Raw genomic sequence first — 17979 nt, 5'->3', positions numbered from 1 at the left:
GTCCTTAAGCTTTCCTCCTCTTCTTCCATCTTTCCATTCAATCATTCCTTCCTTTCCCCTCCTCATCAATCTCTTTCCTCCCTTGGAACCTGATTTGCCTCCTTTTCTGCTGCAAAGGCATGCACAAATCCAAGAAAACTCCCATCAGCCCTTCCCTTGATCCAAACCCCTGCAAGGTGCTGCAAATTAAGAAGGGTTCTGCCTTATTTTCAAGCTCAAATATGCTCTGAACAGAAAAGCCCTGCAGGCAGTGAGCTGTGGTACAGCTAAAACTTCTCCACAAAGCTCTTCCCAACTAATTTTTCCAAGGTTTTTTTTTTTCCAAGCTTAAATTAAAACTCATTTTTTTCCAAGCTTAAACTCAGATGAGTTTTCAGCTGGGAATGCTGAAAATCACCTTTCAGAGTGTCAAATATTTGTTGCAGAGAGATCAAGAATGTGAGTTTAAAAAAAACAGGAAAAAACCAACAACTGTTTGGCTCATCAAAGGAACAGTTTCCCCTTCCTGCACCAACCTGCCCTTGGAAAAAGATGAGGCATTTCATCAAAAATTCCATTAGCAGCCTGTTTATCTACTTGGAACCTTCCAGTTGTTCAGCAGCTGTGCTGATTTTAGGACCAGGACAAGATGATTTTAGAATCAGAACAGTTTAGAGGCAGTGTTGCCCATGAGGTGCCAGGCACAGGGACAGGAGGAAAGGGAAAGCTGTAAGGAGAAAACTGAGAATATTGACCTGCCAGGTGAGGGGATCCCATTTTGGAAATAGCTGAATGTCAGGAAAGTGGCAGGTTTAAAATTTAAGAGTGTTGCTCTCCTTTGCAGGGACAATGGAGGTGACACAGCCAAGCACCTGCCACTTCAACAGAATCCCAGAATCACTGAGCTGGGAAAAGACCTCCAGGATCCAACCCCAGAGCAGAACTGAGCACTGAGTGCCATGTCCAGCTGGTCCATGAACACCTCCAGGGATGGGAACTTCACCACCTTGCCTGGCAGCCCCTGCCAAGGCCTGGCCACAAAGAAATTCTTCCTGATGTCCAACCTGAACCTTCCCTGGCACATCTTGAGGCTGTTTCCCCTCATCCTGTCCCTGTTCCCTGGGAGCAGAGCTTGACCCCCCTGGCTGTCCCCTCCTTTCAGAAGTTGTGCAGAGCCACAAGGTTCCCCCTGAGCCTCCTTTTCTCCAGGCTGAGCCCCTTTCCCAGCTCCCTGAGCCTCTCCTGGTGCTCCAGACCCTTCCCCAGCTCTGTTCCCTTCCCTGGACACACTCCAGCCCCTCAATGTCCTTATTGTCATCAGAAACCCAAAACTGAGCCCAGGATTGGAGGTGAGGCCTCAGCAGTGCCAAGAGCAGAGGGACAATCACTGCCCTGGGCCTGCTGCACACACTGTGCCTAACCCAAGCCAGGTGCCAAAGTTTCTTCCATCAAACCAGCAAATTCAAAAATCACATTTTTCAAAATCAGATTAAATCCCTCGCTGTGAGGGTGAGGAGACCCTGGCACAGGCTGCCCAGAGGAGCTGTGGCTCAGCCCTGGAAGTGTTTAGGGTCAGATCAGATGGGGCCTGGAGCAGCCTGGGACAGTGGAAGGTGTCCAGGCCCATGGCAGGGGGTGGAAGGAGACCTCAAAGGTCCCTTCCAACCCAAACTGCTCCAGGATTAAATTCACCAAGGCACAAAACAAGCAATCTGGGGTTTTCCCTAATGTTCCACAGAGAGAAGACAAACAGCACTCCATCCCCAGTGTCACCCAGTCAGACCAGTGCAGACAGGACCTTCCCACCCAGTCCCACCCCACTCCAGCCACATTGGCCCCTCCTGGACCACTGTGGGAGCTGGGAGGAGCCCAGGAGCTGGTGCTGGTTCCTTACTAGGATGCAGAATCGTTCAGCTGGTATTCCCTGGATCTGCTGAAGCAGGCCTGCACTCCAGGGTCTCTCCAGAGGCGTTTGATGACTCCAGCCAGCTCTGCTGTCATCATCCCCTCCTCGGCGCTGCCAGCCAGCACGAACAGCTGCCGGGCATCGTCCTGCACGACAGGAACACAGCTTGGGACATGCACCCACACCTTCCCCACCACAGCAACACCTCTGCATTAATTAATCACTGCTCTCATTAATCACAGCCCAGTCCATCCAGCTTTCTCCCAAAAGTCATGGAGTTTTTACCTCGTGCAGCCAGAGAGGGAATTTTTGGGGAGGAAGCTCCAGGCTGGGGGGGTGAGATGCCCTGATCAGGGATGGCCACAGCACTTCCATCCCCACCACAACCATGGGACTTCAGTCATTTGGTGCCATGTTTCAAGAAAAGGTGGGAATGCTGATGTGCCACTAGAGACCAATGAACTGACCTAGAGGTTTTACTTGGAAAACCTCTGTTGGTGTGGCACAGCACCAGGAAAAGGGAAAAAGTGAGTTCTGAGAGGGACCAAAGCTTTGAGGATTTGCCTTTTGCTGCTAGAGCTGTTGGAAGTGAGGGAGACTGATTCCTTAATAAAACATTTAATCAGGAGATGGGATGGACTGATTGGGATCTGAGCATGAAAAATCCCCCTCAGAAGCGAGAGCAGGATCATGCTCTTGTCCAGGTTATCCAGTGGATTAGGACAGGGAACCCCACACTGCCCTACAGCCCCCTCTGTTTTTATTCCTGCCCTGATCAGACCTGTCAGGTCCTTCTGGGACCTGTGAGAGACCTTCCACTACCCCAGCATTCTCCTCCTGACACCAGCTCCTCTCCCCTGGGCCCCAAACCCTGCATGTGCCAAGCTCAGGGTGCTGACCCCAAATCCACCTTATCAGATATTAACAGCCAAATGCAGAGGGACCCCAGTTCTGCATCTCTGGAGGTCACCCCATGATCCAATGCATTTGTCTTTTCCTGGGAAAGCATGGCAAGGTTTTTGTCCTCTGGGATGGTGAAAATTCATGGCATTCAGCTCTTGTGAAGCCACCTCAGCATGGGCAGGTAACTGAGAAAGGACCTGGATTCAGCATCTTCCCTGTTCCAGCTCCAAGATCCCAACTCAGCTCCAACAAGCACCAAGAAAGGTGGAAGAGAACTCCAGGAAGATTTGAAGCAGCAGCTGAATGACAGCCTGGGTGAACATGTGAGTGAAGATGTGCCCTTTGGCCAGGACTTGGAATCATAAATCCAAAATAAATACCATAAATTCAAACTATCTGGGGCTGGATCAACTGCAGCACGAGGCAGAACAGTCACAGTGCAGCCCTGTGCTGACATAATTCCTTTCTCCTGCACATTTCCAGGAATCCCTAGTTCCCCTTCTGTCCCTTTCCCATCACAACCATCAAGGCTTCCTGACTTCCAGCTCAAAGTGCTGGACATAAATGCAAGAAACAGGCCAGGGAATGAGCAGAGCTAGAGGGCAGGGGGAAAGCAGGGCCTCAAACCTCCCAAAGGTTCAAACTCAAAATTCCCAAAAATTCAAATAATTTAGAGAAAGATTTGGGGATTTTTTTTTTTGAGCATTCAAATTACTAAAGGTTCTTACCCAGAACCTCAGTAAAATATTGATGTTTTGTACTGACAATACACTGAAGTTATGACAGATTTTTTGCTACTTTATCTTGTGAAAAACATATTCTGGCCCGGACTGAAATTCCAGGATTCATTAACAAGTTCAGGCTAAGGAAATAAATGCAATACTCACCGCTCTGGCAACTTCCCCAAAGTCTATCTTTAGCCTCCCCATGGCTCTGATGATGGCGATGATGGATTGGATGGTGTTGCTGTACACAACCACTTTATACTGTTTGCATTCCTCCTCTGAGTAGCCATCCTCATGGATAATCCTGGAAGGAAACCAGCTTATTATTCCCAAGCCAAACCAGAAGGGTATCACATATTTTTTATCCCACAAAAACAAAAGGTTGCAGCCTGCACTCACTTACTTCATCTGCTTCACAATGGTGCTTTTCCCAGACTCTCCAGCACCTGAAAAGCACAAAAACCATCCAGTTAACCACATGAACCTGAAAGGAAAAGCAGGATGTGCTTTTTCCAGTTCCCACACAGAAGTTGATGGGGTCTGAAGTAGAATATTCCTTGTGCATTGCTGCTGGTAGTAGAGTTCCACTGAACCATCCTGGCACATCCTTCCCGGATTTTATTTACAGATGCCAACAGTCACCATGAGTTCATTGGCTAAAAAACCCTGGAATTTCTCAATTTCCAGAGATCAGCAAGGGCAGCCAACTGGGAGGCAGGTCTGAAGAGCTGGGATGAGGACTTATCCAACAGAGCAGCTCCCATCTCTCACTCCAGGCCAAGACAGCCAAAGTGCATCAGCACCACCAGATGCTGAGCTGGGCAGGAAAGGCCTTGAGCAACCAGGTGGGAAGTGACCCCTGGCATGGGGTGAAATCTCAGAGCTGCAGGCACATCTGCATCCCAACAGCCTTCCTTCAAGGAATGTCAAGAATACCTGGCTAAAAAACATCTGCAGGGCTGGGGGGCCAATTATCCCTGGGGGTGGGTCAGTTATCCCTAGACAGGGGTCAGTTATCCCTGGAGTGGGTCAGTTATCCCTGAGGGAGGTTAGTTAACCCTAAGGGTGGGTCAGTTAACCCTAAGGGTGGGTCAGTTATCCCTTGAAGAAGGGGCAGTTATCCTGAGGAGGTAAACTACCCCTTAAAACAAGGTCAGTTATTCCTGACTGCAAAATCCAGCAAGTTCCTGGATTTTCCTTTTTTTTTTTTTTTGCCCCAGAGCACTTCCAAACCAAGTCCCTCTTGCATGGCTCAGGGCAGTGGACACCAGGGATTGCAAACCATCAGTTCTCCTGGTTTGTGGAGCTTAGCCCCACACGCCTGTCCCAGCCAGGAGTGTGCCAAAGGCAGGCACAGTGCTCCTGAAGTCAGCAGAACTCCAGGATTTCACCTCGTGTGGCAGCAGCTCAGCTCAGCTGGCTGTGCCACTGCCTGAGGGCTCCTTGGCCTCCAGACTCCCCCAGCTGCAGAGCTGGGCTGGCTGTAGGCAAGGAATGATGCTGGACCTGCTTGGATTTGGACACATGACTCAGGTGAGCCTGGATGGAATAAATCACCCATAGAATTCCAGGATGCTTTGGGTTGGAAGGGTCCTTAAATCCCATCCTATTCCACCCCCACTACAGGCAGGGACACCTTCAGTGTCCCAGTTTGCTCCAAGCCTTGTCCAGCCTGGCCTTGGATGCATCCAGAGATGGGGCAGCCACAGCTGCTCTGGGCAAACTGGGCCAGGGCCTCCCACCCCCACAGGGAACAATTCCTTCCCAATATCCCATCCAGCCCTGCCCCTTGTCAGTGGGAAGCCATTCCCTGTGTCCTCTCACTCCAGGCCTTTGTCCAAAGTTCCTCTCCAGCTCTCCTGAAGCCCCTTTAGATCTCAGGTCTCCCTGGATCCTTCCCTTCTCCAGGGTGAACATTCCCAGCTCTCTCAGAGCAGCTCAGTGTTTGTGGTCAGGTGTGAAAACATTAACACTCTGTGGACTCAGCACTTCCACCCTGGGAGGAAAACAAATCCTTATTTTTATTTCCCATGCCCACCCTCCACATTGCCAGGATCCAAGTGCTGGGATTTCAAATCTCTGGTGTCCCCAAAGAGCCCCAAATCCAGACTGAGAAGGGACTTTTGACATGACCTGTCTGCTTTTGCCTTCTCAGCATCATTTACTGCTGCTTCCTCCTTAGATTATCCCAAAATAATCTCCTGCCACAGCCAAGCTGTTCTACCTGTCACCAACCCCATCAGATCCAACCCTGCCAATACAGCACTAATTCCAACCAGATTGCTGTAACCCCTTCCCTTCCCCTCTACACCCCAAACACTGCCTGGTAGAGCAGGAATTCCCCTCTCCAACGTTACTCACACTTTACCTCAGAGGGGAAAGTAGGAACCCACATCCTCTGACTGTCTCCTCACCAACACACTGCCCCAGACTGGCTCCTCAGCCATGGCCAAGCACTGAGCTGTTATTCCTAAAGAAGTTTTTCCTGTTGTTCCAGGTTCTCTCTCTCAGGCAAGAGCCACCCAGACAAGGCACCTCATTAACACTCACTGAGAAACATCTCCCCTCCAGCTGCAGCTCTGCAATGGAAGGCTGGAGCTCCTGCTGGGATGGCCCAGGAGATGGGCAGAGACAGGGGAAAAAAGGGATTAACACTGCCCATGTCTAGGCTGACACAGAGGAACAGCTTCCACCAAAGGAGGGTTAGATGGGATATTGGGAAGAAATTTCTAGAGGATGGTGAGACCCTGGCACAGCTTTCCCAGAGAAGTTGTGGCTTCCTCATCCCTGGAAGCCAACCAGGTTCTTTGGAAGGTGTCTCTGCCCATGGCAGGGGGTGAGATGAGCTTGAAGGTCCCTTCCCACCCAAACAATCCTGGATTCCATGATTCTGGAGCCAGGCTGGGAGAGCTGCTGGTGTCCTGGAGGAGGCTCTGGGGAGACCTCAGAGCCCCTTCCAGTGCCTAAAGAGGATCCAGGAGAGCTGGAGAGGAGCTTTGGACAGGGACCTGGAAAGACAGGATGAGGGGAGATGGCTTCCCACTGCCAGAGGACAGGGTTAGAGGGGATATTGGGGAGGATTTCTTCCCTGTGATGGTGGCAAGCCCCTGGCACAGGGTGCCCACAGCAGCTGTGGCTGCCCCTGGATCCCTGGGAGTGTCCAAGGCCAGGCTGGACAGGGCTTGGAGCACCCTGGGCTGGTAGAAGGTGTCCCTGCCATGGCAGGAGGGTGGAATGCAATGCCTGGAAGGTTCTTTCACTCCACTCCAGCCAATCATTCCCATTTTACTCTTCCTTTCTGGATCTAATTTCAACATCTCTAGGTCTCACTCCTAGGTCCTTTGATGCTTCTCTGAACACTTGCAGATGTTCACACCAGACAAGCTCCTATTCCCCTCTTCCCAACCCACTGCAAAGGGTTTGCCTGAAGGGATCCATGTTGGACCAACTCAGGAGCTTTTATCCTGCACCCTTCATTCCCACTCCTGGGGACTTCCATGTGCTGTTTATACCCAGTGTGGCTGAATCCTTCAGTAGGGGAATAACACATGGGAATCTGAATGTTACTAAAACACTGCTGCAGCCTACAGCAAACTGATGCTCCACACTAGAAATTCACATCAAGAGTGGACAGAGTTACACTGGAATTCTTACAGATTCCTCAGGCAAAGCCTTCAACTCTGGGACCTTAGGCAGGGACTAGATGGGGAGCCAGGAAGACCTCAAAGATCAGGAGATGTGAGAGTGGATTCAAACCCATGGAAATCAGGGTGCTCATGGGACATTTCTGCCTGTCTAAGGAGAAGCAAACCTTTCTCCTCTGCTCCCATGAGCACAGCCAGGCAGGGATCACATTCTGCCACAAGAAATCAGGGCTGAGCTCAGCGTGAATGTTGTAACCCCATGGAAAAACTGCTTCAGAAGCCTTAACTTCCCTTTTCCCAAAACAGCAGTGAGGAACCTCTTCATCCCACCCTGGACACAAAGAGCAGCTCATCTGTTACAGGGACTGTCCCACTCCATGGACACACTGGGCAAGAATTCCACAATGTCCTTGTCCCCAGTGCATCCTTCCACAAGTGTTCAACCATTCCCTCTGGAAACCAGATGGATCCAGGAGGCATCACAGCTTCTGAAAACCCCCACACCTCACCCAGCAACACGCCAGACCATGCCTGGGACATTCCAATGACATCCCAGTAACATCCCACAAGTTCTTAGGGAAAAGCTCAGCATCTAAGTGCAGAATTCCACCTCCAAGGGTGGCAATCCCTGTACCCGTTCCTACAGCCAGATCCCACAGCCAGATCCCTTCTCCCTCCTGAGCAGGAGCAAACTGGAGCAGCTTTCCAGCTGTATCAGTGCTGGCCCTGGGAAAGCAAAGGATACACAGGGAGGAAATTATCATCCAATCATTTCCCCCAAGAAAGCCAGAGGATTTCCTGGAGCAGCAGATGGCAAACAACTTGGCATGGCCATGTGCTGGAGATTACAAGGAAAAGAGCAACAAAACACAGCTTAGACCAGGGATTCCAAGAGAGGAATTCCACACAACTCTAGATTTTTGCTTTAAAATTCTCCAAGGAGGTAGGTCAGACTCTACATCTTCCAGGCACAAGCATCCAGTTTCCTGCTCCAGAAGGTCCTAGAAGTCCTGTTTTCAGTGGTATTTTTCCCTGAAGTTGTATGAAAACTGCATTAAACTGTACTTCAGGAAAGGAATTCCACACACATAATTAAGGGGAAAAGCCCTGGAACATCTGCAAGTTGCTGAAGAGAAAACCAGGTCACTGCTGAAACAAATCCTTCCAGGGAGGGAACAGGGATGCACCGGAAAATCCATTAAAGTACAAATGAGGAAGATAAAACTGCAGGGCCTGACACAGGCATGAGGCTTGGACCTCCAGCAACAGCCAGCTCAGAAACTCTGCAGGGATTTGGCAGGAACTCCACTAGCCCACTCCTGAAGTGCTGCAGCCCTTGGTGAGCTCCCAAATCCAGGGGTATTTCTCAGTAAACAGCTCAGGAATAACCCCAGGAGTTCACCTGAAGCTCCAGGGGTCAGTTACAGACCTGGGAATGTGACAGGACCCTCCACATGAGGAGCAGGCTGGAAGCAATGCTGGATCATCTGGCTGTGGTTACAGTTCCCAAATCCCAAACAGAACCAGCTCCCCTCAGACAGACCAAACAACAGCTCAACCAAGCTGGGAGGAGTCCAAGTCCAAAAATATCCCCTGGCTTGAGAGCCACTGGAAGTGTGGAGCAGGAGCTGCTCAGATCACCCTAAATCCCAAAGGGTATCTCTCCCTGATAAACACATTTTCTTTATTTAACACTCACCCCATCCCACAAGGAACATGGACACCTCCCCTTACCTACCAAGACCGTCCTTAGCTTTCCACAGCACTGCATTCCTGGATTGTATTCCATGAGGAATATCTCCCCAGCAGCCTCCAGCATCCCATGGACCTGTGCAGCCACAGCTGGGGAAAGCTGAAGTATCAAATCCTCATCCTCTTCCCCACTTCCCTCCTTCCAACCTCATTGTGTGGAATGCAGATTCCAACATCCTGACGTTCCTAGTGCTGCCATCCCTGATAACACAGATCCCATATTCCCTTCTTGAGGTTTTTTATTTCAGTGGACACTTAGAAAACTCTTGGAAACCACAGAATCACATGCAGCAAGAGAACTGCACTGGGAATCAGGAGAAAGGGAAAAACACCAGAGAAAGGAGCAGTAGTGCTGTACCACCAGGCTTGAAAAAAACAGCTATTGTTGGAAAAGTCAACAGGAACCAGGAGAGATTAGGCTGACACTCCTAGTTCCACAAGAATGATGGGAAAAACAATATATTCAAATAAAACAGGGCACAAGGGCTGTACACAGCCTCACTGCAGAGGGAACAGCAGCCAATGGCACAGGGTAAACCACTGGAGGCTGTCACTGCCTCCAGAGGAGAAAAAAGTGAAGGCTTGGGTAAGGAATGGCATATTGAAAACAGGAGCAACACTAACCCTGGGATCACACCAGTGAAATTCCAAGCACTGCTGGGCCTGCTGGAGCACATGGGCTGAAGCTGATGAGGCTTTTCCCACCAAAAGGTACCTGGGACATGCACAGGAAGAGCAGCAGCCCTGAAGGAAGATTCAGAACCATAGAAGGAATACTGGAATGGTTTGGGTGGGAAAGGACCTTAAATCCCACCCCATTCCACCCCCTGCCATGGGCAGGGACACCTTCACTACCCCAGGTTGCTCCAAGCCCTGTCCAGCCTGGCCTTGGACACTCCCAGGGATCCAGGGGCAGCCACAGCTGCTCTGGGCACCCTGTGCCAGGGCCCCTCCACCCTCACACAGGGAACAATTCCTGCCCAAAACCCCATCCAGCCCTGCCCTCTGGCAGTGGGAGCCATTCCCCCTTGTCCTGTCCCTCCATCCCTTGTCCAAAGTCCCTCTCCAGATGTCCTGGAGCCCCTTTGGGCACAGTAAGGGGATCTAAGATCTCCCTGGAGCCTTCTCTTCTCTAGGCTGAACATTCCCACCTCTCCCAGCCTCTCTCCAGAACAGAGGGGTTTTCCTTTTTGCCTTGAAATTATGTGAGCCTCAACCCTGTTTTAACTAAACAATTACTTTAAAGCTTACAAACATCCTGTGACCACTCAGAAGGCTGAAATATCTCCAGGAATTCTGCACCATTCCTGGGAAACATCAGGCTGGAGGAACCTGTCCCTGTCTCCTACACCCAGACCTGAGTGACCACTGAGTCACCAGGAACCTCCAGCAGACCCAGATACCTTCAAGATCAGAGAAACAACAGCTCCCTGCAGCTTCCCCAGCAGGATTCCTACAGCAGATCCCACAAGGATGGACACTTGGAAGCAGCAGCCACTGCTGGGACAACATCTGGAGACCAACACACCACCACAGAATTTCCTAAAGGAGTTGGTGAAATAGCCACAAACCAGCAGCAAACACCCTCTGCTGCACCCCTGAAAGTGCTTCAGGCCAGGCTGGATGGGGCTTGGAGCAACCTGGGCTAGTGAAAGGTGCCTCTGCCCATGGCAGGGGATGGAATGGGACAAGTTTTAAAATCCCTTCCAGCCCAAATCATCCTGGGATCCTACAAGCACAGAGCTCAGATTTGAGTTTGTTTTCCCAGCTCTTTGATCTCCCCCAGGAGTGTTTTGAAGGAATTATGGCTGCTGTTGAGCAGCGTGGCTGGAGACCCCCATGGAGAGAGGCCTTGTGTGGCTCTTGGCTGAACATCAAACCACCACCTCCAGCCTCCTGGGCACCCACAGCTCCTCATCCACACACAGGATTACAGAATCATGGAATGCTTTGGGTTGGGAGGGGCTGTAAAGCTCTTCCCATTCCACCCCTGCCATGGGACACCTTCCACTATCCCAGGTTGCTCTGAGCCCTGTCCAACCTGGCCTTGGGCACTGCCAGGGGTGGAGACCTCAGAGCCCCTTCCCGAGCCTAAAGGGGTTCCAGGAGAGCTGGAGAGGGACTTTGGATAAGGGATGGAGGGACAGGACAAGGGGGAATGGCTTCCCACTGCCAGAGGGCTGGGATGGATGAGATATTGGGAAGGAATTGTTCCCTGGGAGGGTGGGCAGGGCCTGGCACAGGGTGCCCAGAGCAGCTGGGGCTGTTCCATCCCTGGGAGTGTCCAAGGCCAGGCTGAACAGGGCTTGGAGCAGCCTGGGACAGTGGAAGTGTCCCTGCCCAAGGAATGAGATGAGTCTTAATGTCCATTCCAACTCAATCCATTTCAGGATTTCCTGATAAATGGACGTGCTTGGAGATATGGGATAAAAAGGCCAAGTCTGGTGTCTTTGGATCCAAGTCTGGATGGTGACAGCAGAGACACAGCCAAGCAAGGCTTGTAAAACAGAAGCTGGGTAATAAAACAACAGATAACTTGGAAAGAGGGGGAACAGTGACAAGACCTGGGCTTGAAAAAGATATTTCTTCGTTTTCCTGATTATCAAGAGTCACCTTGTGCTGGGCCTGTTTTTAAAAGTCAAACACCCTCTGAATTTCCTGCAGGAACAACAATCCTGAGCTGTTCCAAACATGCAGCTGGGCTCTCCCTGCCCTGCAGCTCCTGCTGAGGGATAAGCTCATTCCCCAAACACCAGGAACTCGCAGGGATGGAGACCCCAAAGCACCGAGCTCCAGGAGGCCAACCCTGTGTCCCAGCACTCGGTGTTTGTTTCTAAAGCTGACCCAGGCAGCACCACCCCAGTAACCAGAGAAGGTTAAAGGATGCACTGAAGTGACCAAACACCAACTGGGAAAACATGAAACAAGAGCCAGGCATCGGATCCCCAGGAACAAAGGAGACAGCACAGGGATCACCACAAAGAGCGTGCTGGAAAAATAATCAGCATCTGTCCCTCACTGCAGCTCCAAACCCCATCTAAGGCATGAATTCCATTTTTCCATCCCACTTCTGCAAGGAACAAGTGCTGCATCCCAGGAGGTGCAGGCACAGCTCTGCTCACTCCAAACTTCCAGAAGATTAGATCCATGATCTAATTAAAAAATTCCTCTTTACAGCTCCCTCTGCTCTTCTGAGAAAAGTTATTTCAATGCTCTGCCTCAGAATTTAATGAAACTTGAATCATATCCAGAGGGCTCTTGGAGCATAGATGGAATCACAATTCCTCAACCAAGCAGTCTGCTGGAAATTGTCCATCCCCAAATCCCAGTGCTGGGCATGGACACTCACCCTGGTGTCCTGACAAGAGTACATGATGTACACACAACACAGAGGGCAGAAGAATTCCCATCCCACAGCTGGAAAATGGCACTGTGCAGAAAAGAGGGCATCTGACTGTGGTGGAATAAATTCTCTTTTCCAGGAGATTAAATAAATCATGGCTGATTCCTGAAAAACTCCAGGGCTTCAGGCACTCTGGAGAAAAGGAGCATTTTGCCTGCCCTGCCTCTGGTTTTGGTGGGAAAAGGGCAGAACAGAAAATCCAGGGGAAGGTACACAGAGACCCAAAGGAAAGGTGGGAGAACATGGGTGGAAGCTGCAGCTCCCACACCTGAGGACAGGGAAATTCCAGGCTCCAGTGCAGCTGTGCAAAGATCTCCATGGAGCTCAAAGCCCAGAGAAGAGCTGCATCTTCAAAGAGATCTGACCTGCTGTCACATTAATTATAATCATGGAATTGTTGAGGTTGGAAAAGCCCCCTGAGATCATGTCCCACAGCACTGCCATGTCCACCCCTAATCCATGTCCCAGGTGCCACATCCACACGTTTTTTGAGCATTTCCAGGCATGGAGACTCCACCACTGCCCTGGGCAGCCCCTGCCAGGGCTGAACAACCTTTGTCATGCAGAAATTTCCCCTGATATCCAACCTAAACCTTCCCTGGTGCAATCTGGCCTGAGGCAGGTCCTTGTGAACCTTGTGAAGAGAATCCTCCCATGGCCATGAGTCACCAGGAACATCCAGCAGACCCAGACACCTTCCAGATCAGAGAAACAGCAGCTCCCTGCAGCTTCCCCAGCAGGATTCCTACAGCAGATCCCACAAGGAAGGACACTTGGAGCAGCAGCCACTGCTGGGACAACATCTGGAGACCAACACCCCATCGCAGAGCTTCATATCACCATTCCAAGTCATCCAGCAGCTCCAGAGCTCAGGAGCAGCCAGGTCTGACCTGTTGTCACATTAATTATAATCATGGAATTGTTGAGGTTGGAAAAGCCCTCTGAGATCAAGTCCAACTGTATCCCAGCGCTGCCATGTCCACCCCTAATCCATGTCCCAGGTGCCACATCCACACGTTTTTTGAGCATTTCCAGGCATGGAGACTCCACCACTGCCCTGGGCAGCCCCTGCCAGGGCTGAACAACCTTTGTCATGCAGAAATTTCCCCTGATATCCAACCTAAACCTTCCCTGGTGCAATCTGGCCTGAGGCAGGTCCTTGTGAACAGAATGTGTGAGGAGAATCCTCCCATGGCCATGAGTCACCAGGAACATCCAGATACCTTCAAGATCAGAGAAACAGCAGCTCCCTGCAGCTTCCCCAGCAGGATTCCTACAGCAGATCCCACAAGTAAATATTGTTCCATGCTGGAATGCCACCAGCAGCTCTGCTGGCATTGGCACTGGCACGGTTGGAGTGATGGCAACAGTGGAGTCACTCTCTGGAACAGCAGCTGAAGCTCTGGGGAGGCTGGGAGCAAGCTGGGAATGGCCCAGGAGCCCTCAGTGCCATTTTTCTCCTCCCTTTTGCCCCCAGGAAAAGGCTCCTGAGCAGGCACACACAGGGTTCTGCTGTGGGGGGAACCTGGCAGATTTTTCCAACCGAATGGAGGAGGGTGCTGGAGCAGCAGCCACTGCTAGGACAACATCTGGAGACCAACACCCCACCACAGTTTCCATTCCAAGGGCATCCAGCAGCTCCAGAGCTGAGGAGCAGCCAGGTCTGACCCTCAGATGGATCCTCTGGAATAGGGATCCAAGGCACAGCTGCTGTGCTCTGAGAAAAGCCACTTCAATTAACAATATCATTAACAGGAGCACCAGCTCTGCCTGGGTTTGCATCCCCAGAAAACACTTTCCTACCTTAAACCAAAACAGAAGTGAAACAGTGCTGAGGAAGCCTTGGGGAATTCAGGAAAGAAAAAAAAGGTTGGAAAAATCAGTGTCAGGAAAAAGCTGAGGGCTCCTGGAGTAGTGAAGGAGGGTGAATTATGCAAATTAAGGTTATTTTAAAACAAACTTATGCTTTTAATTGTTTTTGCATTAATTAGCAGCACCACTTCAACGTAATTACACAGCATATCCAAACTCAGGGAAGCTGTCCAGGCTGGATAAAGGGTGTTTTGGGCAAAAACAGTCCAACATTGGTGCATCCGCAGAGCCAGAGCCACAAAACCACCATTTACACAGGGATTTGGGAATAGGACAGCTCTGGAATCCAGCCTCACCCCTCAGGGTCACACAGACCCCTGAACAACATGCCAGACCTTGACAAAGGCACTGCAAGCAGAGTGAAGGATCTGGGTTAGCTCTGACCCCAGCAGGAAGAGCTCCAGCACCCTCCTCCATTTGGCTGGAAAAATCTGCCAGGTTCCCCCCACAGCAGAACCCTGTGTGTGCCTGCTCAGGAGCCTTTTCCTGGGGGCAAAAGGGAGGAGAAAAATGGCACTGAGGGCTCCTGGGCCATTCCCAGCTTGCTCCCAGCCTCCCCAGAGCTTCAGCTGCTGTTCCAGAGAGTGACTCCACTGTTGCCATCACTCCAACCGTGCCAGTGCCAATGCCAGCAGAGCTGCTGGTGGCATTCCAGCATGGAACAATATTTACATCCTACAGGGTTCTAACAACCAGGGTCAGTCATTATTCAATGCTCAGGTTTCATTTGTTTTATAAAATATACCCAGAACTTAGAATTGCTCAACAAATTGCAGAGTTGTGAAAGGGAAACACAACAGAGGGACTTGAAATCCCTGAGGAGAAGCTCCAGGGTTAATTTTATCCCAGCAATCCTTCAGTTATCCTGGTACTGGGGCCACTTCCTCCAGCATCTGAGCCCTCTCCCAGGTGGAAGGTGCTGAAAAGTCAAGCCAAAGCTCCCACAAGAAGGGAACACAACTGGAATTCTCTCTCCTTCCTCCCCTGCTCAAGAGAAGATAAGGGTTATGGAGGAGAGAGAGGGAAACACATCCAAACCCTGATTTGGGGATTTCTGACTTCCTGTCCTCTCCCAAATCTGATTTTTGGGGTATTTGACTCCTTTTCCTCTTCTCAGATATTCAACTTCTGGCTGGATTTTTACTTCCCTTTTCTCCCCAAATCTCTCAATTTTCAGTGTCTTTACCTTCCTCTCTCTTTTCTCTTCCTAAACCTCCTGATGTCAGGTGTATTTTACTTCATCTCCTCCCCACATATCTCCTGATTTTCATGTGTATTTAATTCCTCTTCCAAATCTCCTGATTTGGGCTGTATTTCACTTCTCCTCTCCCAAATTTCACTGCATTTGCATTTTCTCCCTCTCCTCTTCCAACCCTCCAGATTCTGGGTCCATCCCCAGCCTCCTCACACCCCAGCTGGGAAGGATCCAGCTCCCTCTGCACAGGCACAGCCCTTTCCCTGCTCATCACAACTCTGCAGATCTCAAAATGGGACAGCTCTTTTCATGGAGCTGGGAAGGATGTGTGGACTCCAAACTTCAGGAAAAATCCATTAGTTTTTTACCAACCCTCTCTGAGAGGGGCAGAAACCACTCAGGGAATGACAAGAGACCCTGCAGATCCTGACAGTTTTATGTGGGATAAAAAAACCCTTCCTCAAACCATGGAAAAATCCTCATGGACTTTTCCATCTGCTTCTAGTGCCTCAGTGAAAGGATGGTCCCACTGCAGATAATTTCTTCTGGGAATCAAGAAGGATGTGTGGGGGGAGATTCCAGCATTTCCTGGCATTCCCAGGAATTACCACACTCAGCTTTAAAACCAGGAAATACCTGAGAGAGATTTGCAAGTGACAACCAGGTGCAAACCTGACCTGGGATCAGGTACATCGAGAGGGAGGTCCAGATCAACGTTCCAATTACTCCTAAAAAGCTCCTCACCTGCACACACACCAGGAAGTGCAGGAATTTCCTGCCATCCAAAGCCAACAGTGACCCAAAATCAGCTGCTGCTCTGAGTTCTAAAGCATCACCTGGTTTTTAACACATTCCAGCTGATGACTGTATGATTTTGGGATACTCCCCCCATTCCATGTTTGCTGATAAGACCAATCTCAGCCTCCAAGCCTTGGGTGTTTTAGAAAAAATCTCATACAAAAATATGAGGAAAGAATTGTTCCTTTCCAGGGAATGTGCAAGTGTTGCTTGTTAACACCAAAACAAACACCTGGAGAACAAAGGATTCTCCTGACACACAGCCAAGAGCTTTTCCATGGACACAGCAAGTACAAAGCTGAGAGCAGCTCCTGCAGGGAGTGAAGAAAAAGGGCTAAATGGGAAAGAAAAAGGATTCCTGGAGCAGGATGGTTCCTTCACACATCCTGCTCTAACAGGACCCACTCAGTGCTGCTGTTCAGATCCTCACAGACTCCATCTGTCTCCTCCGAGACAGAAAAATCAGGATAACCAAAAATATATACCCAGACCTTGAAAAGAGAAATCAGCATGAGCAGATGGTTCATCAGCCCCAAGTGGTGCTCATAAAATTGTGAGGACTTGAACAGAACTCCAGAGTCCTACACTGGTTTGGGTTAGAAGCTCATCCCAGTCCATCCCCTGCCACGTGCAGGGACACCTTCCACTATCCCAGGGTGCCCCAAGCCCTGTCCAGCCTGGCCTGGGACACTTCCAGGGATCCAGGGGCAGCCACAGCTGCTCTGGGCACCCTGTGCCAGGGCATCCCCCCCCTCACAAGGAGGAATTTCTCCCCAGTATCTCATCTCAATCTGCTCCCCAGCCTTCAGGGAGGGCTGCTTGTGCCTCCTCTGAGCTCCCATCATCACTTCCAAGAACTCCAAAACACAAACCAAACACAGCAAAACTCTGCTGAAGGGGAAATCGCTTTTACTGCTTTATCCCCTCTCCCTGACCGGGAATTAAATTCCAGCCCCAGCATTCCCTCCCTTCCCTGCTCGGACCCAGGGATGAGCCGTGCCTCTGCCAGGCCTGGCCCAGTCCCACCCGGGAGGGAGCAGGGAATTCCATGAGACAAGGAGGGGACATTCCATGGGGACACGGAGGGGACATTCCACCGGGAAAAGCCCATGGGCCGGGTCCCAGAACAGCCCAGAACAGCCTCGCCCCCACTAGGATGGGATGAGCCGTGCCCTCTCCCTCGGAAGGGGTCCAGGGCACCCTCGGGACCCTCCTCAGCGCCCGGCGATCCCTCGGGATCCACCTCAGCCCATCCAGGGATCCCTCGGGATCCACCTCAGCTCCCCTAGGGATTCCTCAGGAATCACTTCAGCTCCCCTGGGGATCCATATCTCAGCCCATCCAGGGATCCCTCGGGAATCACTTCAGCTCCCCCGGGATCCACCTCAGCCCTGCCAAGGATTCCTCGGGATCCACCTCAGCTCCCCCGGGGATCCCTCGGGACCCTCCTCAGCCCCCAAAGGGATCTCTCGGGAACCACCTCAGCCCATCCAGGGATCCCCCAGGAATCCACCTCAGCCCATCCAGGGATCCCTCGGGACCCTCCTCAGCCCCCACAGGGATCCCCCCACTTCTCCATTCCCAAACTCCTTCCTGAGGGCGGAGGCCCCACCTTTACTCCCCCAGAATCCCCCCGGAGCCCGGCAGGCCGCGTTCCGCTCTCCCCCCGGCCCCTCCTCACCGAGCAGCAGCAGCTTCACCTCCTTGGCCGCCTTCTCGCCGTCTTCCCGCAGGTTGCGGTCGATCATTTTACTCCTCTCCACCGCCGCCTTATCCTCGGCGCTCAGCGTGCACCCCATGGC

The 17979-nt window shown here is 51.2% G+C and overlaps 1 protein-coding gene across 1 annotated transcript in view; it reads right to left on the bottom strand.

Annotated features, from left to right (window-relative positions):
• GNAI3 (G protein subunit alpha i3) overlaps window positions 1–17976 on the bottom strand; it is a 30294-nt gene extending 12318 nt beyond the window's left edge. Inside the window, exons 1-4 of the mRNA XM_005426799.1 lie at window positions 17859–17976; window positions 3917–3959; window positions 3676–3817; window positions 1874–2031 (exon numbers count right to left, since the gene is read on the bottom strand). Of these exons, the coding sequence (XP_005426856.1) occupies window positions 1874–2031; window positions 3676–3817; window positions 3917–3959; window positions 17859–17976 (461 nt within the window). The remainder of the gene's footprint in view (window positions 1–1873; window positions 2032–3675; window positions 3818–3916; window positions 3960–17858) is intronic.
• Between the last annotated feature and the right edge of the window lie 3 nt (window positions 17977–17979).

This window comes from Geospiza fortis, unplaced genomic scaffold, assembly GCF_000277835.1.
Source record: "Geospiza fortis unplaced genomic scaffold, GeoFor_1.0 scaffold26, whole genome shotgun sequence".
Lineage (NCBI taxonomy): Eukaryota > Metazoa > Chordata > Aves > Passeriformes > Thraupidae > Geospiza > Geospiza fortis.
The sequence above is the reverse complement of the archived record's forward strand: the minus strand, read 5'-3'. Positions and strand labels throughout refer to the sequence as shown.